We start from the raw sequence: 26,487 nt of genomic DNA, 5'->3' as shown, positions 1-26,487 counted from the left end.
GGTAGACAAAGAAAATAAAAGCTGATTAAATTTAAGCCCAGAAAGGTTCCATTTTCATAAACTTAAAGGAATTAATACTATACATTAAAATGGGCTGGGCACTGTGGCTCATGCCTGTATTCTCAGCACTTTGGGAGGCCAAGGCGGGTGGATCACAAGGGCAGGAGTTTGAGACCAGCCTGGCCAACATGGTGAAATCCTGTCTCTACTAAAAATGCAAAAATTAGCCAGGCGTGTTGGTGGGAGCCTGTAATCCCAGCTACTCGGGAGGCTCAGACAGAAGAATCACTTGAACCCTGGAGGTGGAGGCTGCAGTGGGCTGAGATCGTGCCATTGCACTCCAGCCTGGGCAACAAAGAGTGAAGCTCTGTCTCAAAAAATAAATAAATAAAAATGAAGATCAAAAAGGTTGAAAATAGTGATGTTCTCCCAACCCAAAACTTATTTAAACTCGAAGTATCTATAACCTTAGTAGTAAATAGATAATTGCAGCTGTTTCACTCTACATACTTTTCTTCATCTGATAAATGCTTACTCATTTATCCATTAAAGTTTGACTCAACACTCATCTCCTTCAGGAAACCTTTCACAATTCTCTAGCCAGAAATTCTCCTTTCCCCAAGATCTCTCAGTACTTGAACATCTTTATTTTGCATTGTTTTAAGTCACTTTAATTGTATATCATAGTTGTTTATGGGTGTGTCTCCCTGAGTAGACTGTGAGTGCCTTCAAGCACAAACTGTATTTTATTTATAATTGTTTCTCCAATGTTTGGAATAGTGCTAACATACGTATTAGGCAATCAGTATATGGAATGAATAAATGCTTGCCATGTAATTGTCCTGGTAATTTCCCAGCTATGTTTAGTTTCATATTATTATTTGACTAGTGATAGATCGCCCCCAAGTTAGTGGTCCTAGTCTATTCTACCAATTCTAAAGTCATACATGATGGATAGCTTATAGCTTCTTTTTTTTTTTTTTGAGACAGAGTCTCACTCTGTCATCCAGGCTGGAGTGCAATGGTGCGATCTTGGCTCACTGCACCTTTGCCTCCCGGGTTCAAGCCATTCTCCTGCCTCAGCCTCCTGAGTAGCTGGGATGACAGGTGCCCGCCACCATGCCTGGCTAATTTTTTGTATTTTTAGTAAAGACAGGGTTTCACTATGTTGGCCAGGCTGGTCTCGCACTCCTGATCTCGTGATCCACCTGCCTCGGCCTCCCAAAGTGCTGGGATTAGAGGCATGAGCCACCGAGCCTGGCCTGATGGATAACTTCTTAAAGATTTCGATTTCTATGGAAAATAAAAGACAGAATGAAAGAACGATACCTAGGAAAAGTTGTCTCAGGATAGTGTTAAAGACCACTGTACAAATATAAAGTAGCCATTTGGATTACATGTTCCAACTTAAGAACTGTGCCTTAGATTCTTTTTTTTTGTTATTGTTGAGACAGAGTCTCCCTCTGTTGCCCAGGCTGGAGTGCAATGGCACAATCTTGGCTCACTGTAACCTCTACCTCCCGGGTTCAGGTGATTCTCCTGCCTCAGCCTCCTGAGAGGCTGGGATTACAGACGCCCACCAACATGCCAGGCTAATTTTGTATTTTAGTAGAGATGTGGTTTCACCATGTTGGTCAGGTTGGTCTCGAACTCCTGACCTCAGATGATCCACCCACCTCGGCCTCCCAAAGTGTTGGGATTACAGGCATGAGCCACCGCACACAGCCCTGTGCCTTATATTCTCCTATCTGCAACTAGCAGAAGTGTGTGAAATCACATACATATTTAGAAAAATCATGTGATACCATGACAAACCTGTCATTGCCTCCTTTCCAAATCCACCTGCAATTCAGTAAAGGAAAAAGGAGCTTCAAAGGAGCAAGATATGAGGAGTGATCAGAAAGGATCTTAATATAGGGCAGTGGTAGTAACCATTTGGAACTGCTGGTCAAGTGATGGTGTTTGAGATAGAGGAAGGCCAACAGCCAGAAAATTTCATGAGGAAAGAGACATTAAAATGTTTTGATATGTTTAAGGACCGGGCGTGGTGGCTCACACCTGTAATCCTAGCACTATGGGAGGCTGAGGCTGGCGGATCACTCGAGGTCAGGAGTTCGAGACCTGCCTGGCCAACATGGTGAAACCCTGTCTCTTCTAAAAATACAAAATTAGCTGGGTGTGGTGGTGCGTGTCTGTAATCCCAACTGCTCGGGAGGCTGAGGTAGGAGAATTAGCTTGAACCAGGGAGGCAGAGGTTGCAGTGAGCCGAGATCGCGCCACTGCACTCCAGCCTGGTAACAGAGCAAGACTCCGTCTCAAGAAAAAAAAAGAAAAGAAAAAGAAAAAAAGCTTGCAGTTCCATAAATTCATGAAATAGTTCTTAAAGCTTCTTATTCATGTAAGGTCTCATCCCAATACAGACATTTCTGTTATAATACCAAAAATGCTTTCCTGAAAAATCTTACTTTCTGCAAGATACATAAAAATAAGAGGTGCTTATGCAATCAACAGGATTAAGGGATAGACCGTTCAAAACCTACAGAACATTATAACCAGGACAAAATAAAACCAGTACCATTTCTAATCAAAATACTACCTTTAAATCTCTACTAGCATAACCTTAAACCCCAGGGCTCGTACTTTCTCCTTGAGATGTAGTCTTTAAAAGCAATGCTTCTCATAAACCATTTTAATCAAAATAAAAAATCAGATCCATGATATGGCCTTCTTCATCAATCCATTGTTTTAACATAGGGAGAATGTAGCTTCTTCATTTGCATTTTTCAGCTTTCTCAGACAGCTTAACTTCAGGGGCTTCCCGCTGCACTTATAATAGAACTCAAGGTCTTACTTTTCGTGGTCCAGAACAGCGCTGTCCAACAGAACTTTCTGTAATGATAGAAATGTCCTATATCTGCACTATCTAAAATGGTAGCTGCAGCCACATGTGATGATTGAGCACTTGAAATGTGGTTAGTGCAACGGAGAAACTGAATTTTTACTTACTCCTACTTTATTTTAACTCAAATTTAAATAGCCACATGTGGTTAGTGACTAACACATTGGACAATACAGCTCTAGGGCTTATCTTCTTACCAACTACACTATGTCTTGCAATTTCTTGCCATCTAGGTAGCCAAGATGAGGAGGTCTATTAGATACTCCACCACACACACCCGCATCCACATTACTTTTTCATTCTCATTTTTCATGACGCTCCCACTCTTTGTCTACTTTCTGATTATGATTTTTAAATTCCTCTAATATGTCATTTTATTTCTATCTTCTGGGCCGAAGAAACATGCTGTTCTCTCTGCCCTCCTCGCCCTAATCCTTAATCTAACTTCTACTTATTTTTCAGGTCTCAGCGAAAGGGTCACTTTCTCCAAAAAGCCTCCGCTAACCCCCGGCAACCTATATTAGGTTCTTCCCACTCTTCTGTTGTCTGCCTAGAACTCTTTTCCCTGCTAACACTTAAAATTTGTGATCGTCAGTTTATCTATGTTTACCGACTTTCTTGACTGCAGAAACTGAATGTTTCGTTTACCACTGCATCTCGGTACCTAACGGAGTGCTTGGCGCACAGTATTTGTGAGAGGGAAAAATGAGAGACTGGGCCACATCATCAGGACATCCGACCTCCACCAACCAGAACTTAAAAATCCTCCTAGCCATACCACAAGGCAGATCCGCCTCCTCGCTCCCCAAGCAAAGTTGGCCTCAACTGATCTGGAGGAAGGACGCCTCAGCTCAGTACGCCGCTCCCTCCCTCCCCTCCAGCCAGGGAATGGAGGCCTACGTAACCTCGGCTTCATCCCTTCTTCAAAGGGGAATGAGGCAGCGGTAAAGCCACAGTGCGCATCGGCCACCACATACCTTAGACATCGAGGACGTGGCCATGGTCTCACTGGCTCTGCGTATTCCAGATGCACTCGGGATTTCCCGCGCGCCCTCGCGGCTGCAGGGCAGAGGTTAGTGGCGAGCCACACGGCTCCTTGATTGGCTGGCATCACCCTCCGGGGCGGGTTTCCGGCGCGGGGAGGCGGGACGTATAAGGAGGTGGGGCGAGGCCGGGACTGGTGGACTGCGGCGTACTTCCCTAGAGGCGGACATGGCGTGCGGCTTTCGCCGCGCTATTGCTAGCCAGGTATGGATCCCGGAGCGCGCAGAGGAGTCACTGAGGAGCTAGGGACCCCAAAGGCCTTTCATCGCTGCGGGCCGGTCCTCAGTCAGCTGGAGGGTGGGTCCCACGGAATCCTGTTAGTTTCTACCACCTCCTCCCCCTTCTCTGGAGCTGGTGGAGCTTCAGAAGTCCTGTGGAGGGTCGGCTGGGATCAGTTTGTCTCGGTGAACAGTAAACTTTGAAAGGTACCTGGTGCTTTCTTCACTCTTTCCCACCCCACAGCTATGAATGCTTTACCTGGGTGGCGGCAAGTCATTACACCATGATTAGACCCCATAGAAGTTAGTGTTCTTTACACTTCAGTGACATTGATGATGGATCTGGATTGTTCTTCAGAAGGACCTCATTTTAAAGCTGCTTATTTCTCTTGCAGTCACTTAGGCAGCCTACCCTAGAATTATTTTTGGTAACGCCCAAAGATACAAGAGCTATCTGAGACTCAGTTTTTCTTGGTTCAGGGTCATATTTGAACAGCTCTGTTGTGAGGAAGGGCTTACAAAATTGCAGTATACTTGCTTTGTTTTGTTTTTCCTTTTTGTGGAGAACGGGGTCTCGCCGTATTGCCCAGGCAGGCCTCAAACTCCTGGGCTCAAGCTCAAACTCCTCTGCTTCCCTAAGAGCCGGGATTACAGGCGTGAGCCACCGCGCTGGGCAAAATTGCAGTATAAATGTGGAATTAATCAAAAAGAATTTTTAAGACTCATTGGCCACCCTTGCAAGGAAACTTTCTACTGTGGTCTTGGCTAACCCATTTCCTTCTGATTAATGGATGTATTAGTGGACGTAATTAGCCTATAATTTATCTTAGCTCATTTTTACAGTGTTTCTAGACATTCGTGGGGAAATCCCTCTGCCTTGTCTTTATGTTTATAGATGTACTGCCCTGTCCGGTGATAATTCGCCAAATATCACCAACATGACATTTTGTTAAGACAGCTGAATTTATTGCTTACTGGGATAAGGAAGAACACCACGGAGAGCTTTGGTAGTGTATTAAACTGGGAAAGCAAGGTCAGATTTTACTGATGGGTATGGCTTAAGGCTGGTCTTTCAGAGGGAGAGGGTAGGAGGGTGTTGGAGGAAGATGGCTTGATTAGGGTTGGACACTGATCTGATACAGCAGTTTAAGATTGGTAGGAAAAGCAAAGAGTGCAAGAAGCCTTAAGGCATAAACTGTTGAGGTTTTCTGTTGGAAGAACTAATAGGCCTGGCATGTGGCTCATGCCTATAATCCCAGCACTTTGGGAGGCTGAGGTGGGAGGATGGCTTGAGCCCAGGAGTTCGAGACCAGCGTGGACAACATAGGTAGACCCCCGTCTCAACAAAATTTTTTTAAAAAAGTAGCCAGGCATGATGGTGCACCTCTGTAGTCCTAGCTGCTTGAAAGGCTGAGTCTGGAGGATCACTTGGACGGACCCACGAGTTTGAAGCTACAGTGAGCTATGATTGTGCCACTGCACTCTGGGGGGGCGACAGAGCGAGACCCTGTAAACAAAAAATAAAAATAAAAAACGTGAAAAGCTAATAGATTTCTCATGAAGTTCTTATAATGAGTGATTATTTGGGCAGAAGTCTTCTAGAACAGTAAAGTTATGCTAATGAAGACAAAAAAATAATAAATTCATGTTAATGTAGACAGTAAACCATATCAGGGAAGGTAGTTTTGGACCTTAGTATCTAAGCTGTGTGTAAGGGTGGATGTTTTCCATTCTTAGCCCTTAGGTCAAGATAGTGCCATGATGAGAAACAAATTGTGTTTAGTTTTGCAAAGGCTGTATTCTTTGTAAAGAATGTAAGTGGGGCCAGGCATGGTGGCTCACACTTGTAATCCCAGCACTTTTGAGAGGCCGAGGTGGGAGGATCCCTTGAACTGAGACGTTCAAGACCAGCCTGGGCAATATAGGGAGACCCCCATCTCTATAAAAAAATAAAAAACAAAACTTAGTTAGGTGTAGTGGCACACACCTGTGGTCCCAGCTACTTGGGAAGCTGAGGCGGGAGGATCGTTTAGGCCCAGGTGGCTGAAACTAGGGAGCTTTGATTGCACCACTGCACTCCAGCCTGGGGGACAAAGTGAGACCCTGTCTCAAAAAAAAAAAAAAAAAAAAAAGTTGGAGAAACAAGAACTAATATATTGAGTATATATTTGTGCTAATTACTACACATTCACATTTAAGCTCATGGCAACCCTATGATATAGAACTATTAACCTTATTATATAATTGAGTCAGTTGAGATCCACAGAGATTAAGTAACTTACCCAAAGCCACATCATCAATGCACTGTAGAGTTGGTTTATGAACAGAAATCTAACTTTAAAATTAGATCTTTCCTATATACTGTGCTCTTTGTGAAAGCAAGAAGCACGGTCCAATCATTGAACAGAATCTAATGGATTTATACAGCAGTGTAAATTATGCAGATATATATCTGTTTCTCTGAATATAGAGTCATTGGGGAATGATCTGAAACTTGAGGATAAATAATAATATTTTCAATACATTAGGACATGGGGAAAAAAGAGCAAAGAAAAAACATGTTCAGTACAGTTTGAGCATCCCTAAGCTGGAAATCTGAAATGCTCCAAAATTTGAAACTTTTTGAGTGCTGACATGAGACTCAAAGGAAGTGTTCATTGGAGAATTCCAGATTTTCAGATTAGGAGCTGGGTATGGTGGCTCATGCCTATAACCCCAGCACTTGGAGAGACTGAGACAGGCGGATCACTTGAGCCCAAGAGTTCAAGACCAGCCTGGGAATCTAATTAGAAAATTAGCTGGGCATGGTGGCACCCTCCTGTAATCCCAGATACTTGGGAGGCTGAAGTGGGAGGATCACTTGAACCTGAGAGGTGGAGGTTGCAGTGAGCCAAGATTGTGCCACTGAACTCCAGCTTGGGTGGTAAAGCAAGACCCTGTCTCAAAAAAAAAAAAAAAAAAACAGCCCCACAGATTTTCAGTTTAGGGATGCTCAACAGGTAAGTATAAAGCCAATATTCCAAAATCTGAAAAAATTCAAAAGTTGAAACACTTGTGGTCCCAAGGATACCCAGCCTGTATTTAATACCTTTGCAAATGAGCATCGTTTTGCTATAATAATTTAGGAAGGAAGGAATGTGTAACATGCAACGGCAAATGCATTTAGCAAACTTTGATTAATTAGTCAACAGTTTTCTAAGCACTGTCATCAGTCCCAAGGCTAAAAGTGAACAGAAAATAGTTTCTGCCCTGAAATGGCCTCAGACATACTTGGAAAACAATGTAAACCGGTAATTGCATTGCAGCCTGTAATCACTGTATTAGAAGCATGTGCAAAGTGCCAAGGGAACTTGAAAGCTCCTAAGGGTCAGACAAAGTTTTGTAGAAAGGTGATGTTAGGTCTCAGTTTTGAAAGGGGTATGGGTAGGAGTGTGCCAAGTAAATAGAGTGAGAGCTTGGGGAGAGGTCAGGTATTGCAAGAGGAGGATGTGCGTAGACACAGACATCTGGAAAGCATGATATGTACATAGAATCACAGTATTTGGATGCCTTACTTCAGCAAGTCCTGTTGATTTTATATCTTGAATCCATCTACACTGTTGCTGCTGCCTCCCCCTCTCCTTTCTCTATTCCACACCAAGCCCCCATTATCACCTATATTGACTGCTTACAACAGCCTTCTGATGAGGTCTTTGTTTCCATTCCTGCCCTCCCTCCAATTCATTCTCCATGTATCAAGAAAGGTAACATCTAAATTGCAAATCAAATCATATCACTTATCTTTGTTGCAGGAGTCTCTACCAGAACCTTTACTTCTTCAACTTCCATTCATGCCCCATTCTATCATTTTTGTAGGAACCTAGCTACAATGTTAATTTGTTTTTCTAACATAGCAGGGTCTTTCCATTCCCATTGCATAGATTATTCCTTGTGCCTAAAAGAAATGCATTTTATACTATCACTCTTTATGCACAATGAAAGTTTCATGAAACAATACTTATTTATACTGTATTCTGTCCTGTTTTATACATATTTTTTAAGACTGGTGGTTGGGACTCAACGGAATTTGTTTTTATTTTTATTTATTTATTTATTTATTTTGAGATGGAGTCTTTCTCAGTCGCCCGAGCTAGAGTGCGATGGCGTGATCTCTGGTAACTGCAAGCTCCGCCTCCCAGGTTCACGCCATTCTCCTGCCTCAGCCTCCAGAGTAGCTGGGACTACAGGTGCCCGCCACCACACCCGGCTAAATTTTTTTGTATTTTTAGTAGAGACGGGGTTTCACCGTGTTAGCCAGGATGGTCTTGATCTCCTGACCTCATGATCCACCCATCTCAGCCTCCCAAAGTGCTGAGATTACAGGCGTGAGCCACCGCGCCCGGCAACGGAATTTATTTCTAACTGGCAACCTATAATTTGAAAAGTGTGTCCTCTAGTTCTCTTAGTCCCTTGTTTGCTTCTATGATGACAATAATAAGAGCAATTGTTTTGTTTTACTTGTTTTAGTGTCTGTTTCCTCTATAAGCTTCATGAAGACAGAACATGTCTTATTCACTCTTATTTCCTCAGCACCAGCAAAGTGCCCGAAACATAAGTGTTTAATATGTATTTGAAGAATGAATACCTGAGTATCTCTGTTGTGATCTCATATAAAATATGCAGCTTCACTGAATGAGTTCCTAATTTTAAATCTACGGAGATGACGTGGTGTGGTGGCTAAAGTAACTCCATCTTGGATGCTAATCTGCCATGTTGACTTCTGATTATCCCCAGTTCCAGGAATACCTGTAAGATTTCTATTTTATCTACTGTTTATAGTACTTAAGGGCAGGATTTCTATTTTATCTACTGTTTATAGTACTTAAGGACAGGATTTATAATTCTTGCCCTTAAGCAAATGATAGGCTATGACATAGCATTCTTGATTTTTTCTAAGGAGTTGACTTCAGTTGTCTTAGACATCCCTTCTGAAGCATGGTTACCCCTTCTCTATGGTATATACCATAGAGAAGCCCTGGATCTTGGGGTAGATAACTGCGCAAGGATTCATCATCTTGTCTCTTAGCTTCCTGAGATATGACTTCTGTTCATAAATCCATTCTTTCTGAGAAGCTGGGTTTGTCAGCAGCTTTCTTCAGTCTCTCAGCCTCCTCAGTCTTTTGAGGGTAGATTTGTATAGACCTGCTTACCATGGAGCACTTAATAATGGTGGGAAGGATTAGAATTCTAGCTTCACTATTTGTGTAATTAACTCTTGGCAAGTCAGCTGTAAGATGATGGTTTTGATCCCAAGTTTACAGGATTGCTGCAAGGATTAATAATGATGTTGAAGATTATAATAACTACTATTTATGGGATACCTCACTTGTACGGTGCCATATTTTGCTTTGCTTTACAGGGCTATTAATAAAATGTAATGAGATAAAGATAACAGAGTGCTTAATGTCAGGAGTTGCAAAGGGTCTGTGATTTTACCCTCTTAAGTTTCTACCACAGTTCCATGGATGGTAGCAGAAAACATCAGACCCCTGAATGAAGGAAAAGGATTTTACTATTCATAGCAATAGCAGTAACCACAGTATCAACATATTTTGTGTCAATTTCCCAAGTTCTTTTTCTTCCCATATCACAATGTGAAGAGGGTCAGATAATACCTCTATATAAGTTATGTACTGTGTTACAGGAGAGAAACCTTGGGTCTTTTATAATGGGCAGTAAGCATGCCTGCCCTTTGCTCTGGAGTGAGGAACCATCTTTATCTTACAAATCTGTATCCTTGAAAGACAGTCCAGAACAAAGGCAATTTGTGCCTTGTTTACATATGCAGAAACGTTAGAGTCCCACAAGGATTTGTCTCTCAACACTAAGCACAGTGGTATATTGTGCTTAGTGGTACACACATACAATGTACAATACTTGAAATTTTCATTTCATCATCTCAGTCATGCCATTGCTGTTTGTATTGTTATCCTTATTTTACAGAAAAGGACACTGAGATTCAGGAACATGAAAGGAATAACCTAAGGTCACTCAGCTATAAAATTCTAGAGTTGAACTACTAACCTAGCTATTTGCCTCAAAGCCAGAATTCTTTGTATTCTATATTTAGAGTTAAATTTGTAAAATGGCCAGTACGTGTCTGGCTCCGAAATAATGATGGAATGTAGATTTGTCTCCTTTTCTTACTTGCTTTTCATTTTGCTCATTAAACTGAAATTCAGCTGGTTCTGTTTTTTTTTTTTTGAGACGCAGTTTTGTTCTTGTCGCCCAGGCTGGAGTGCAATGGCACAATCTCGGCTCACCGCAACCTCCACCTCCCAGGTTCAAGCGATTCTCCTGCCTCAGCCTCCCAAGTAGCTGGGATTACAGGTATATGCCACCACACCCGGCTAATTTTGTATTTTTGGTAGAGATGGGGTTTCTCCATTTTGGTCAGTCTGGTCTCAAACTCCCGACCTCGGGTGATCTGCATGCTTCGGCCTCGCAAAGTGCTGGGATTACAGGCAAGAGCCACCATGCCTGGCCCAGCTAGTTCATTTTAATTTTGTGTACTTTTAATTTTGAAATAATTTCAGACTTATAAAAAGTTGTGATAATAGTACAAACAACTCCATATCCTCTTTATCTAGATTCAGCAGTTATTAACATTTTGCCACATTTGCTTCATCATTCTGTATAATTTTTTCCTGTGTCATTTGAAAGTAGGTTTCATACATAATGCTCCTTTACCTCTTAATATGTAATTGTTTATTTCCTAAGAACAAGGCTTGTTTTACATGACCACAGTACAGTTATTAGATTCATATAATATTGATAAAATGCTTTAACTTACAGTCCATATTCCAGTCTTGTTGATTTTTTTTTTCCCATATAGGATCACAAATTGCATTTAGTTTCTTGTAACTAGTACATTTTAAGTAGCTTTACGCTCTCCTTATTAACTTACATCTACATATCTTGATAGAGGAGCTACCCTGCTAATGGTGAGCAGGAAGACCGGCTTTCTTGACTCTGCTGAGTTTATTATCAAATTTCAGGTGTGGCCTCAAGAAGCAATTAAACTAGTTGTCCAGTTGTTGTCATTTAGTCCTGAGGTGCAATATGTATGTTGGGCAGATATTCATCCACATTAAGGTAAACAGCAGGACTGACTGAATTATCTACGTTTGTACTGTTCTTTGCTTCCAATCTATTCTCACAGACCCACCAGCATTCCATTCTGCTTAGAACCGCAAGTTGTATAATAACCATACTACAGCAAAAAAAAAAAAAATCTATCATCAGAGCAAACAGGCAACCTACAGAGTAGCATAGAATTTTCGCCATCTATCCGACAAAGGTCTAACATCCAGAACCTACAAGGAACTTAAAACAACCCCATTAAAAAGTGGGCAAAGGACATGAACAGACACTTCTCAGAAGAAAACATTTATGCGGCCACAAATATTTGAAAAAAAGCTCAACATCACTGATCGTTAGAGAACTGTAAATCAAAACCACAATGAGATACCATCTCATGCCAGTCAGAATGGTGATCATTAAAAAGTCAAGAAACAACAGATGCTGGTGAGATTGTGGAGAAATAGGAACAATTTTACACTGTTGGTGGAAATGTAAATTAGTTCAGCCATTGTGGAAGACAGTGTCACGGTTCCTCAAAGATCTAGTACCAGAAATATTTGGCCCAGCAATCCCATTGCTGGGTATATACCCGAAGGAATATAAATCATTCTGCTACAAAGATACATGCACACGGATGTTCACTGCAGCACTATTCACAATAGCAAAGACATGGAATCAACCCAAATGCCCATCGGTGATAGACTGGATAAAGAAAATGTGGTTGGTACATATACACCATGGAATACTATGCAACCGTAAAAAGGAACGAGATCATGTCCTTTGCAGGGACGTGAATGGAGCCAGAAACCATTATTCTCAGCAAACTAATGCAGGAACAGAAAACCAAACACTGCACATTGTCACTTGTAAGTGTGAGCTGAACAATGAGAACACATGGCCATGGGGAGTGGAACAACACACACCAGGGTTTGCTGGGGGTGGGGTGGGAAGAGGGAGAGCTTTAGGAAAAAATAGCTAATGCATGTGGTGCTTAATACCTAGGTGATGGGTTGATAGGTGCAGCAAACCACAATGGCACACATTTGTCTATGTAACCTGCACATCCTGGACATGTACCCTGGAACTTAATTTTAAAAAAGAACCATGCTAAATTTCTTTCATTATAGTCATAATTTGCCTTCCAAATTGTTTGGGATATTCTCTTCTAAGCCCCAAAGTTTTAATTCTTACTTTGTTTGCTTCTTGTTTGTGTCTTGAAACTAATGAAGACCTGTTCCTGAGGAAAATTTCTGCAAATGTGGGAGGGCTTCTGCACTGGTCTTGGTGGCAAACCTACAGTGCCTGACTTGGTAGTGTTGGAGAATCAGAAGTGAGGAACAACTGGGGTAATTGCCGTTTTAGATTCATGGCCTATAGATTATGTTAATGTGGATAAAAATATAGAGCTAATTTTCATAAGATGATGTCAATTTTGCCACCTGAATGTCTGGTTGCTAAAGATATGGATCCCTTTTTCATTAGCAAAATTAGGTTTTTATGCAATTTTCACAGATTTTGATCCTGAACCTGGCAAGTTTAGCTCCTAGCTGAATTTAGTACCTATCTAGAGCCAGACTGAGAATATTTTTTGACTTTGTGCTCAGTTATCTGAGTACTAGAGGTAGGAATCATATTTGCTATTGTATCAGAAAAATAAATGGTTGAGGACTGCTGACAAGCTAATTGACTGATGTGCTTTCCTAGTGAATGCTCTGGAGCCAAAGATTCTATTATATTAGAATCTCTGATATTAGGTTCCTGAATCTAAAGTTTAGAATTGTGCTTGGTACATTGTAAGCACTCAATACATATTAGCCATTCTTATATTACATATTAGAATCTCTGATCTTAGGTTCTCAAACGAGATCTGGCAGTTGTGAATTTTCACTTGATATTCCCTTAAGTGCTTCCTCTTAAAAATAAGTAAGCAAATAAATAAATGAATAAAAGGCCAGGTGCAGTGGCCAATGTCTGTAATTTCAGCACTTTGGGAGGCTGAGGTGGGAGGATTGCTTGAGTCCAGTAGTTCGAGACCACCCTGGGAAATATACTGAGATATAGTGAGACTTCATCTCTACAAAAATCTAAAAAATAAAAAAAAAGTGTTTTTTTTTTTTTTTGAGACAGGGTTTCACTCAAATTCCTGACCTCAGGTAATCCACCTGCCTCAACCTCCCAAAGCGCTGGAATTACAGGCGTGAGCAACTGCACCTGGCAAGAAGTGCTTCTTGCTTTGCTTCTCATTCAATGTGTTATTTAGTTTATTTCTCAAGGACTGTGCCTAATTTTGTGGATTTTATTTCTCTGTTAAAATTTTCAGGTTTACTGTCAGTCTTTTATTATTTGGTTCTCATTGTGTAACCTTTTTAGGATATTTTATTCTGTGAAACTTTTATTAGTTTGAGGCCTAAAGAAGGTAGTTATCAGTAGACCTTCTTTTCGCTTGTGCTAGTCCTAGATGAAGCCCAATGCCAGGTGAAACAGCCCTGCCCGAAGGGAGCAAAAGATAATAAACCCTGAAGCTAAGCAAACCCATTGGTCACATTCTGATCCAAGAAAGCTCTAAATCCAATCTCAGAGACAGTTGAAGAAAGTCGTATTACTCCCAGAATAATTCTGAACCTGTGAAAATGCAAGTGAACTTAAAACCATGCTCCAAGCCTGGCGCAGTGGCTCACACCTGTAATCCCAGCACTTTGGGAGGCGGAGGCGGGTGGATCACGAGGTCAAGAGATCGAGACCATCCAGCAACATGGCAAAACCTCGTCTCTACTAAAAATACAAAAATTAGCTGGGCATAGTGGGTGCCTGTAATCCCAGGCTGAGGCTGTAGTCCCAGCTACTTGGGAGGCTGAGACAGGAGAATCGCTTGAGCCCGGGAGGCAGAGTTTGCAGTGAGCAGAGATCGCGCCACTGCACTCCAGCCTGGCGACAGAGGGAGACTCTGTCTCAAAAAAAACACAAAACAAAAAACATGCTCCATGCTCAGTGGCTCTCAATTTGTTTTCTTTTATTTTCTCTCTCTCTTTTTTTTTTTATGCTGCACCCATTTGAGAGAAAGATAAACCTCTAATTAAAAACATTCACTACTTTGGGCATTGTTAAAATGGGAGGCAACTGCTCTCTCCTTAAGCCGTGGTTCTTAAGCACTAGCTGCAGACTTGAGTCACCTGAGAAGCATTTAAAACTGCTTAAGCCCAGGCCCTTTAGCCTGAGGTTGGGCATCGGCCTAGAAGTTATAAAAAATTATCAGGTGATTCAGATGTTCATCCGGGCTTGATAACCACTACCCAACGGCTACCCAGAGGCAGAAAGATGTAGTACAGTGGTCTCTCTGCACATTAGATCACCTGGGGAATGTTTTACATCCTTCTGCCCAGAGCCCAGGTTGTACTAATTAAATCAAAATATTTGCACATGGGAGCCAGGCGGGTTTTCCTAAAGATTTCTGGTGATCATTCCCATATACGGCAAAGTATTGGAACTGCTGGTGTAGTGACTAAGAACATTGACCATGGAAGACTCAGGTTTAAATCCAGCTTCTCCTCTGATAGATGTTTAAGTTTTCTTCACCTCGTCTGTAAAATCTGGAAAATTATTTAGCTACCGTATAGATGTGTCATCAGGATGCAAGGTATTAATACATATGGAGTGCTGAGAATTGTGTTTGGTATATTGCATGTATTCGGTATCAGTAAATATTAGTCTTTTTTTTTTTTTTTTTTTTTTTGAGACAGAGTCTTGCTCTGTCTCCAGGCTGGATGGAGTGCAGTGGTGCGATCTCAGCTCACTGCAACCTCTGTCTCCCAGGTTCAAGTGATTCTCCTGCCTCAGCCTCCTGAGTAGCTGGGACTACAGGCACCAGCCACCATGCCTGGCTAATTTTTTGTATTTTTAGTAGAGACGGGGTTTTGCCATGTTGGCCAGGCTGGTCTTGATCTCCTGACCTCAGGTGATCTGCCTGCCTCGGCCTCCCAAAGTGCTGGGATTACAGGCACAAGCCACTGCGCCCAGTCAATATTAGTCATTATTATGTTATTTTAGAATATCTCAGGGTGGGGTATTTTGAATACCTCTCCCCCCCTCACTACCATCCTAGGCTTAGCACCATGTGAAGTTAGTAAACAGTACATGTCTGAGCCATACTGCTTAACATTCAACAAGAATTCCTTAAACGTACTTTTATAAAGTTGTGGTTTGGTAAGGGAAAAGTTCTCATTTTTGCAAAATAATGCCTGCTCATTTTAAATAATTAAGCAATACAAAAAGATGCAAAGAATTTTTTAAACTACCCCATAAATCATCAACACTGACTTTTATTTTTAGGTATATTTCTATGCAGATATACAGGCAGAAAAAAAGAAGGAAGGAAAATAGGAAGGAAAACTGGATAAATATGCTTTTTACAAAATCCAGGCTGTATTGTAATGAGTTTTTATTTTCAGAGTGTTATTTTTAAGTTTTACAATGGAAAAATGTCCAACATATTGAAAAGTAAAATAGTATTATTATTCCTCATGTGCTCATTACTGAAATGCTGTTTTATTTTTAACATTTTTATTTTTAAATAGAGATGGGGGTCTCACTATGTTGCCCCAGTCTGGTCTCGAACTTCTGGCCTCAAGCGATCCTGCACCTCGACCTCCCAAAGTATCGGGATTACAGGCATGAGCCATCGCGCTTGGCCTGAAATGCTGTTTTAAATAAAAATGTTAAAAGTAGTTTTGTTTGAATTCAGTGAAAAACCAAAGTGCAGTTCAAAAAATTGATGTATTTCCTAAATGAGGTTTTTACAGTAAGAAAATAAATTGTGAAAAACATTACAATTTGTAGTGTTTTTACAAAAAGATCTTCATGTTTCAAATTTAGACAGCATCACCTTCTACCATAAGGGATGAAGACATTGGCACTCTCACAAATGATATAACTTTCTTCCACCTTTACCAATTTGTGTTGGGTAACTTTCTCACTCAAAGTTTATAACATTTGTGGTCTGTTTAGTAACCATATCTGCACAACTTGTCTACTTTTCATTTTATGTTGAACCAGATAAGATGCTTACCACCAATCTTTTTCCTGATATATGGCTTAATTGGCTGTATTTAAGAAATTATGACTTCTCAGAAAAAGTAATCCTAGAAATATCAAAAGGAGGCTTAATCTTTAGAAAATTATCATGTTTAGAAATAAGACTGAGTGCAGTGGCTCACACCTATAATCCCAGCACTTTGGGAGGCTAGGGCAGGATGATTGCTTGAACCCAGGAGTTTGAGACCAGCCCGGACAACAAGGGTGAGATATGCTGTCTCCACAAAAAAAATACAAAAAATTAGCCAGGCATGGTGGTGTACACCTGTAGTCCCAGCTACTCAGGTGGCTGAGGTGGGAGGACTGATTGAGCCCAGGAGTTGGAGGCTGCAGTGAGCCATCATCATACCACTGCATTCCAGCCTGGGCGACAAAGTGAGACCCTGTCTCAGAAAACAACAACAACAAAAGAGTCAAAATCTTTCTTTTAGAAATAAAGGAATAACACTGATTGTTTAGTTCTTATCTCACATTTTTTCTTCAGATACCATAGATGCAAATGCATAGGGCAATCCCAATGTAATTGTAAAATTTTCCAATCTTCCTGTGTTGCCAATTAATTCAAATTAAAAAACAACAAATGAGCAGGTGAAACACACACACTACTTTGCAACTTCTTTATTGAATGAATCTATTCCTATATAATATCACCGTTAAATTATCTGCTTTACCCAGATCATGATCTTTGTGATTTAATATGACTACAAAGTACATTTATTTCATTTCCCATGGAGTTTTCTTGATTGGGTGCTTTATTTTCAAAATTTAGCAACTTAACCAGCATGCATCTCAGTGTTGAATTTTCTGTATATTTTGTTGACATAATTTATCTTGATATGTAGATTCAGTTTGTCTTTTTTAATTGAAATATGTTAATCATAGAAAAGAATATAGTTAATACTTATATACCCCACACCCAGCTTCGAAAATAAAATATTACAAATACTTTTAAATTCCTGAGAGTACCCATCTCTGGCAAACTCTTACCTTACACAATAGGTAATGTCTATCTTGAAATTTGTGTTTATTATACCTGTGAATGTCACTCATTACCTATGAATATATCTCTAAATAGTATTATTTTACAAGTTATTAAATTTTATATAAATTATATCAAAGTGTAATTATCTTTGTGCAGCTGCAGCTTGGATTTTTTTTGTTTGACTCAATTTTTAAAGAAGACTTACCCAGCTGGGCGCAGTGGCTCAAGCCTGTAATCCCAGCACTTTGGGAGGCCGAGGCGGGTGGATCACTTGAGGTCAGGAGTTCGAGACTAGTCTGGCCAACATGGTGAAACCCTGTCTCTACTAAAAATACAAAAATTAGCTGGGCATGGTGGGTGCCTGTAATCCCAGGCTGAGGCAGGAGAATTCCTTGAACCCAGGAGGCAGAGGTTGCAGTGAGCGATCACACCATTGCACTCTAGCCTGGGTGACAAAAGCGAAACTCCATCTCAAAAAAAAAAAAAATTATCCACAATGATGCATGGAGGTCTGGTTCTTTGATTTTACTGCTGAATGGTGTGCCATAGCAGTGGTGTACCACAATTTAGATTTGGTTCTTTATTTCGTGGAAGTTTTTCCCTTTATTGTTTATATTGTGCCCTATCTCCCATCACCTTGGTCACACCTCTGAGTCCAGCTGCCACAGTTGTAAATACAGGTTTACAACTATTTACATAGGTGTAAACAGTTTCGTGTGTGCTTCCATTCACTTATTGCTAATAGCACCTCATCCTCTCTGGAGCCTGCTGGTCCCAGCGCATACATAGCTCCAGTGTGGTGGAATTATTTTGGATAGAGAATTCTAGTAGACACTATGTATGTATTTTAGGAGGTACCATGGAAATTAAGCCTCCATTGCTTATAGCAATGACTTTGATGGCATAATCTTGTATTAACTTTTCTTCCTTCCCTCTCTCTCATCACTTCTGCCCTCAGGAACCATCTCCCAAATAAACTACTTGCCTGCAAGTCTTTTTCTCAGGCTCTGCTTTTGGAGAAGCCATGGTGTGGGGGGTGTGTGTGTGTGTGTGTGTGTCTGTGTGTGTGTGTGTTTTCTATTTTGTAGGGTTCATCTCTGTGGCTTCTGATAAGTGAGATCAAGTTAGGAGCCCTGCCAAATAAGGCTGCTCCATTCTGCTTCAGAATCTGTAGTATCTTTTCTTGGAGATCTCTTTTGAAGTTTATGGCTTTGAATTTTGTCTCTCTATCCTTATGACTGGTTGCTAGGGAAGCAGTCTACCTTCCTTCCTTCCTGTCTGCATGTTTGTTTGCTAGTCTTCATTCTTTTTGTATTTTAGGGACACCAATTTTCCTAAGGTTGGATTATCTTTCTTCAGTTCTATTTATTTTTCTGATTACATTAATCTTTGTATTCTCTGATTAGTTCTTCTATGTCATAGTTTTTTTTTCAATTATGACTATACTCTTATGTTTCTTAATTGTTAGTTTTATGGTAAAAAGTTTGATCATTAATTTTTAGACTCCTTATAAAATTCACTCTTGTTTTTTCATCTTGTCTTTTAGTTCTTGTTTATTTTATTCACATTCTCAGTAAGTTCCAAATCCTGAAGCATTTGTGAATAATGTTCTTCATATTCATTGGGTTACATTTTTCTCCTGGGCAGAGTTCTTTGATCTGTTCTATGCTACATTTTTTCCAGCTGTATATCTTCTGGTCTATGCCTTCCTCCCTATTCTCTCTCTCCCTATTTTTGTTTATTTCAGTTTAATCACCTACTGGTGATGCCTGTCCTTTTTCCTCTTGCTCATGGTTGACAGCTCTGCCCCAGCTTTCCATTTGTTTGCACATTGTGTGGATGACTTCTTCACTCCTCATGTCACATTTGTTTTTGGCTTACCTCACCTTTGTGGTTGCAAAAATATAAACTCCTCCCCCTTTCCATTCCTCTTTTGTCTCTCTCTCTAGTAGGTCATGGTGACCTGTACACATTATTCCTCAACTCTGACATGGTATATTAAATTTTTGCAAACTAGCCCTGATATTTTTTCTGTCTTCCTGTAAAAACTACTTCTCTGATTCTTACTGCTCACACAACACCATATCAAGGTTTGCTTTCTGCAGTAGGAGAATGTATTGTGTTTTCATTGGAAAGGCCATCGGTGTGTTACTCTAGAATTTTTACTTTTGCTGGAAAGTGCTGGAATTCATTTCTGTCTTACTAATTGTTTCCCACAGCTTGGGCAGCATCTCTTAGTTGCAAGAGGGAAAAAATAATGGAATTTATTCAATTTGTTTTTCTCCAGATTTGGGGTGTTAATGAGAGTTGTTAATTCATCTCTGACTTCTGATACATGAGGACTGAGTTAGCCTTGCCAGACAGGGCTGTTCCATTCTCCTCCAGAAGCTATTGTATTTTTACTTGACTATCACCTTTGAAGTTTGTGACTTTGAGCTCTTTCTGTCTTGTGTATTTGCTGCTGGAGAACCAACCTACCTACCTGTTTACTCTCTACTTACTTTCCTTCCTTTTCTTTTTGATGTTGGTTGAAGATGGGAGATTATGTGAAGAAGCTTTCATTTCACTACTTTATCCCGGAAGTCTTCTTGTTTTTTTTTGTTTTTGTTTTTTTAAATTGTGAAAAAATACACATAACGTAAAATTTGCCATCTTAGCCATTTTTAAGCATACAGTTCAGTGGCATTAAGTACATTTACATTGTGCAACCATCACCACCATCTGTCTGCGGAACAGTTTTCATCTTGCACAACTAAAACTCTTTGCCCATTAAACAATAACTCCACATTCACCCCAACCCCCTTTTTCTTGTTTGTTTGTTTGTTTTAAAATTTACATTATGTAAGAATGTTTCCATACTGATATGGTTTGGCTCCATGTCCCCACCTAAATCTCATGTTCAATTGTAATCCCTAGTGTTGGAGGTGGGGCCTGGTGAGAGGTGATTGGATCATGGGGATGGTTTCTAATGGTTTAGCACCATTCCCCTAGTGCTGCCTCGGTGATAGAATTCTCACAAGATCTGGTTGTTCAAAAGTGTGTAGCATCTCCCCATTCACACTTTTCCTCCTGCTGCCACCGTGTAAGATGTGCCTGCTTGCCTTTCGCTTTCTGCCATGATTGAGTTTTCTGAGGCCTCCCCATACGTGCTTCCTGTACAGCCTGTGGAACCATGAGACAAGTAAACTTCTTTTCTTCATGAATTAGCCAGTCTCAGTTATGTCTTAATAGCAGTACAAGAACAGACTAATTATACATGTATCTTTTGTGAAACTGCTATTGAAACTACTGTCTTGTTATTTATATCTTCATATGAGTAAGATAAACGAGTCTTAGAATTACTTTCAGGAAAACTTCATTCCTGCATTTACTGAATATATATATATGTTTACCCTGTATTACTAGGCGTAAAACATGCTGTGTAGATTCATTCCCTTTGTACCTTGATTGCCAAGAAGCGTAAGTACCTTGAGCTTAGGGTTTTCTGGTATAAATTTATACCTCCATTTCATTTTATGTGCTTAAGTCCCCCTTAGAGCTTTTTGGTAGCAAATGAAATATAGTAAGATAATACATGAGGCTGGGCATGGTGGCGCAGTTCCTTGGAGTCCCAGCTACTCAGGAAGCTGAGGTGGGAGGACCGCTTGAGACCAGGAGGTCGAGGCTGCAGTGAGGTATGATTGTGAGCCACTGCACTCCAGCCTGGGTAACAGAGTGAGACCTTTTCTCTGGAGGGGAGAAGGGGGGAAAGAAGAAGAACAAATTATTAAGTAGCTTTTAGTTTAGCCAAAAGAATTCTCCAAATGAGAATTACATGTTGTTCATTTAAATGTAACCTTTTTATTGCTACCCAGGTTCACAACCTATTTGTCAGCTGAAATGCTTCAAAATTGACCTAATCACTAAGTTTTTGCAGCCGAGTTGTTATATTTAAGATAGACAGAAAATCTTAGTGATTATGGTTAAGTTTGGGAGATGTGTCCAAAATAAACAAATTTTTTAAAAGGAGAAGGAAATATTTATTACATGTTTATTATATGACATATTTTTCTTAGTCATCACAAGAGCCCTAGTTTATTATTTAACAGATTTATTATCCCCATATTTCAGCTGTGAAAACTATGGCTCATTCATGTAAAATTACTTTTTCAAGGTCTCTTAACTAATAAAAGTAGAACTGGAATTTGGAATTTGGATCCTTTTTTTTTTCTGAGAAATTACGATAGAACCTTTATTACTGGTTTCTATTCTAGAAACATTTCGTACTATAAACATGAACTGTTTGAGCCTTTATCCTATAAATGCTTTGGAAATATTTACCTATTTCTGTAAGTACATCCTGAAGAAATGACTTTTTAGTAAGGAATACAGTAATTTACTTCCTAAAGTCTAGAAAATAAAAAATATTGTACACTGAGAGGAAACTTTAAAAAATCAATCTGTACCAAGCCCAAGTGGAAATGTACAAGCCTCTTAAAGAAAGTGACATCTCCAGGTCTGCAAGTTTGGGCAAGTTTTTACAGTTAATACGTTTGTGAAATTCAACAAATAACTTCTGTTGACAACAGGAGAGTATATGTTATTATTAATCAAGAGACAGTGGTTTTAATTTTATTGCTTTCCTGAACAGTCACAAACACCCTTGAAGATGATTTCTTCTTAAACTCTTCTTACATTGTTACTTTTTCTGTTTCCCCCATCATTCCCTTGTCTTTTTCCCAACTCTACAGCCATGTATAGTCCTTTGCAGAGGCTATATGAGTATTGGAGAAGTGGGGGAAAAGTTGAAGACAGTTGTAAATTTATACTGGCTATGCTGTTATTTCACTATTTTGTTTTTATGCATTTCTCAATGAAAGGATATACATATGTGTATTAGTCTGTTCTCACACTGCTAATAAAGACATGCCTGACACTGGGTAATTTATAAAGGAAAGAGATTTAATTGACTCACAGTTCAACATGGCTGGGGAGGCCTCAGGAAACTTACAATCATTGCGGAAGGGGAAGCAGACACATTCTTCACATGGCAGCAGCAAGGAGAAGTGTTGAGTGAAGGGTGGGGGAAAGCCTTTTTTAAAACCATCAGATCTCGTGAGAACTAACTCACTGTCACGAGAACAGAATGGGGGAAACCACCCCATGATTCAGTTATCTCCACCTGGTCCCTCCCATGACACGTGGGGAGTATGGGAGCTATAATTCAAGATCAGATTTTGGGAGGAAATACAACCAAACCATATCAATATGGCATAGGGATTGAGCATAGGTTCCGTTTTTAGATAGCCTGTGTTCACATCCTAGCTTTTCTTTCCACTTAGGCAAGTTAAGTAAATTCCCTGTACTTCAGTTTCATCATTTATAAAATGAGGGTTGAAATATTAGGAAAGTCTGGGATTGTTGCAAAGAAAAATTAAGTCACTTAAGACATGCCTGTCAGATAGGAATAATTCAGGACTGGTGCAGTGCTCACTCTTGTAATCCCAGCACTTTGAGGGGCGGAGGTGAGAGGTTTACTTGAGGCCAGAAATTAGAGGCCAGCTTGGTCAACATAGCAAGACTGTCTCTATAAGAAATAAAAAATCCGGTTGGGCATGGTGGTTTACGCCTGTAATCTCAACACTTTGGGAGGCTGAGGCGGGTGGATCATCTGAGGTCAGGAGTTTGAGACCAGCCTGGCCAAAATGGCAAAGCCCCGTCTCTACTAAAAATGGAAAAAATTAGCTGGGCTTGGTGGTATGTGTCTGTAATCCCAGCTACTTGGGCGGCTGAGGCAGGAGAATTGCTTGAACTCAGGAGACAGAGGCCACAGTGAGCCGAGATCACGTCGCTGTACTCCAGCCTGGGTGACAGAGCGAGACTCCTCAAAAAAAATAAATCATTCAGTACATGGGAATGTCTCTTCCACCTAACTTTGAGTGTCCAATTAGGGTAATAGTTCACAACTTTGGCTATGTATTAACAGTCGTGCAAGGAGCTTTTAGAAAATACAAATTCAGCAAGGCACAGTTCCTTACACCTATAATCCCAGTACTTTGGGGAGTTGATGTGGAAGGATCACATGAGGCCAGGAGTTCAAGACTGGCCTGGGCAACATAGCGAGACTCTGCTACAAAATATATGTATATAACACATCCACCCCTACTATTCTAATGATTAAGCCTTTGATAGGGACGGGGATCAGATTTTTCCTCTTATTTACTTGTTTATTTGTAAATGCCATGAGGTTTTTTTTTTTTTTTTTTTGGTCTGTTTTGTTCACTGCTGTATCCCCAATACCTGGAATAATGCCTGGCACATTAAGTAGCCACTCAATTTTTTTTAATGAAAAAAATAAGTAAATTATCTGTGGATTCTCAGTGGTTTATCTCCTCTCTTGCCATACTTTTTTTTTTTTTTTAATTTACAACGGTAAAGTTCATTCTTTTTGCTGAACAGTTCTATTAATTTATGGTCAAGTCCTCCCCCTAACCCTTGGCAACCACAGATTTATTCTTCATCCTTAGAATTTTGGGTTTTCCGAGGGTCAAATAATTGAATCATACACTATATACCTTTTTGAATCTGGCTTCCTTCACTTGGAATGCATTTGGAGCTCATTAGTGTTAAGTGTATTAATAGTTTATTCTTACATATTTGAATGGAACAAATATGTCAACAAGCTTGCAATGTTTTGTTCTTTTTGATTTTTAGCTTTCCAGAGTGTTGAATCTTCCACCAGAAAACTTGATCACATCAATATCTGCAGTTCCAATTTCCCAAAAAGAGTTAAGTATAATATACTTGTAACAATCTAAAATGTTGCTGACTTTGTTGATATACCAAAAAAGCAAAAAAGAATTGTTACTCTTCAATTTGTGGAATAGTCCTTGAAATTAACTGTAAGCTATGATTCATTATATTCAGCCTATTACTCCTATTGACTTAAATAATAAAATTAAAATCTGTATTTTAAATACTCTGATATGGCGGATTATATATTCTTATGTTCATTATTTTAGTTATGCTAGTAACTATGATTGTGGCAAAGTCTTTGGGAATGAGGTTCAAATTTAATTCTGTAACAATAAATAAAGTAACTAAAATTGTGGTTAGAATTTCAGGGTTTTTGAAGGGATATTAAAGATTGTACAGCCATCTGGTGCTTGAATACTCTTGTACCATATTTATCTACTAGGTTTTTAATGTTGTTTTTGTTTATTGAGTTTCCTTTTGAGTACTCCCAGTGATAGAAAACTGTTGGTTAGGACTACACACAACCAATAGTTGCTTTCTCAGTTACAGAGAGGTGTATCTCTTTGTGAGTTTGGTCATCCTAAATGATTCTTGTTTACGATTTGGGTAGAAAACTTCAATACTTGGATAGATTATTGTCTGTCAATTAATAATGACAAGAAATTAGCTACATAGTAGTCATTTAAGTCCTAAGCTTTGAAAAGAAGTAAAGATATAATTACCAGTACCATTTTGTCCTTGTATTTTATTCATTTAACTTTGTCAGGACTTTAAGAGTAGAATGAATATTCTTCTCAGAATAGAACAAAGAAGTAAGTGGAAAAGAAAGAGAAAGGCTACATGTGGCCTTCTAGTAAAAGCACCTTTAAAATGGCCCACTGCGGCATTTTATATTGACTTTCTGTAAGAGAGGCAACCACTACCAAGAGGATCTCATGATTATATGTAAATAGATGTAACCTTCCAAACTAGTTACCTATTTCGTAAAATCTGTAAATGACATTCTGCATAATAAGGGAAATGTTACTGGTTTGGTGTTTGTTTGTTTTGAGACCAGGTATCATTCTGTCGCCCAAGCTGGAGGGCAGTGGTGTGATCTCGGCTCACTGCTGCCTCAAACTCCCGTGCTCAAGTGATCCTCCCACCTCAGCCTCCAGAGTAGCTTGGACTACAGGCTCACACCACTATGCCTGGCTGACATTTTTGTATTTGTTGTAGAGATGGGGTTTAGTCATGTTGCCCAGGGTGGTCTTGAACTCCTGAGCTCAGGCAATCCACCTGTCTTGGTCTCCCAAAGTACTGGGATTACAAGTATGAACCACCACACCCAGCCTGTTTGTTTCCATTTTCATTTAATGTGTCAAAGGTCTTTAATAAGCTGAACCATCTTGGCCCATCTTTTGAATAGGATTTCCTTTGCCTGCTTCCACTTTAACAATCTGAGGTATTGACTTTAGTTTATAGAAAATAAATATTGGGGCTGGGCGCAGTGGCTCACGCCTGTAATCCCAGCACTTTGGGAGGCCGAGGCAGGTGGATCATGAGGTCAGGAGATTGAGACCATCCTGGCTAACATGGTGAAACCCCGTCTCTGCTAGAAATACAAAAAATTAGCCAGGCGTGGTGGCATGCGCCTGTAATCCCAGCTACTCAGGAGGCTGAAGCAGGAGAACCGCTTGAACCGGGGAGGCGGAGGTTAGAGTGAGCCGAGATCTTGCCACTGCACTCCAGCCTGGGTGACAGAGCGAGACTCCGTCTCAAAAAAAGTAAATAAATAAAATAAATATTGGGGAGGGCCTCAAGATTTTTCTGGCATACAAATCTGAAGTTCTTCATATTAAGTTTACTTAAAACAAAGGGAACCTCTAGTGCTTTGCCATAATAAATTCAGGTTTCCTTTGCAGTATGTAACTAAGCCTAACCGTTCTATATTTCTAACTTTATTCCAGAATGCTTATAAGTGCCAGGAGAATTAAGAAATAGTATTTTTGTTAACATGGTTTAATTAATATAATGAATTAATTTACTCTGATCTGATTCTCTCGATTTTATTTTCTGTCTACTATCTGATGGTAGTAAACAGAATTAACAACTTTATTATAAGCCAATGGCTATCAAGTCTGTGGATTTCACACTAACCAATATCACAACTCCTCAGAATTAATGGGAAAATAACTATTGCTTTTTAAACTTTTTTAAGTATAAAGAATGAATATACAGGGACTAGTTTAATGAACCCTATGTGTGCCCATCACCCACCATCATCTGTATGGGACCAGTTTTTTGTTTGTTTGTTTGTTTGAGACGGAGTCTTGCTCTGTCACCCAGGCTGGAGTGCAGTGGCACAATCTCGGCTCACTGCAACCTCCGCCTCCTGGGTTTAAGCCGTTCTCCTGCCT

The 26,487-nt window shown here is 40.0% G+C and overlaps 2 protein-coding genes across 26 annotated transcripts in view; one reads left to right on the top strand and one right to left on the bottom strand.

The window, feature by feature from the left end:
• ORC3 (origin recognition complex subunit 3) overlaps positions 1-3,959 on the bottom strand; it is an 88,410-nt gene extending 84,451 nt beyond the window's left edge. For all 9 annotated transcript variants that reach the window (XM_054557842.2, XM_063724896.1, XM_024249046.3 and 6 more), the window contains exon 1: positions 3,877-3,959. In XM_054557842.2, coding sequence (XP_054413817.1) covers positions 3,877-3,900 — 24 coding nt within the window. In that variant the 5' untranslated portion in view covers positions 3,901-3,959. The remainder of the gene's footprint in view (positions 1-3,876) is intronic.
• The window catches only part of RARS2 (arginyl-tRNA synthetase 2, mitochondrial), a 75,854-nt gene continuing 53,211 nt past the window's right edge, over positions 3,845-26,487 (top strand). For 3 of the 17 annotated variants that reach the window (XM_063724731.1, XM_054557023.2, XM_054557022.2), the window contains exons 1-4: positions 4,092-4,368; positions 8,731-8,948; positions 10,408-10,530; positions 24,047-24,120. Coding sequence is in view for 5 of the 17 variants with exons in the window: in XM_063724729.1 (XP_063580799.1) it covers positions 3,927-3,971; positions 24,047-24,120 (119 nt within the window). In the remaining 12 variants the exon portion in view is untranslated. 17 annotated transcript variants of the gene reach the window in all.

Source organism: Pongo abelii, chromosome 5 (genome assembly GCF_028885655.2).
Source record: "Pongo abelii isolate AG06213 chromosome 5, NHGRI_mPonAbe1-v2.0_pri, whole genome shotgun sequence".
Lineage (NCBI taxonomy): Eukaryota > Metazoa > Chordata > Mammalia > Primates > Hominidae > Pongo > Pongo abelii.
Note: the sequence above shows the minus strand (reverse complement) of the source record. Positions and strands in the feature narration are given on the sequence as shown.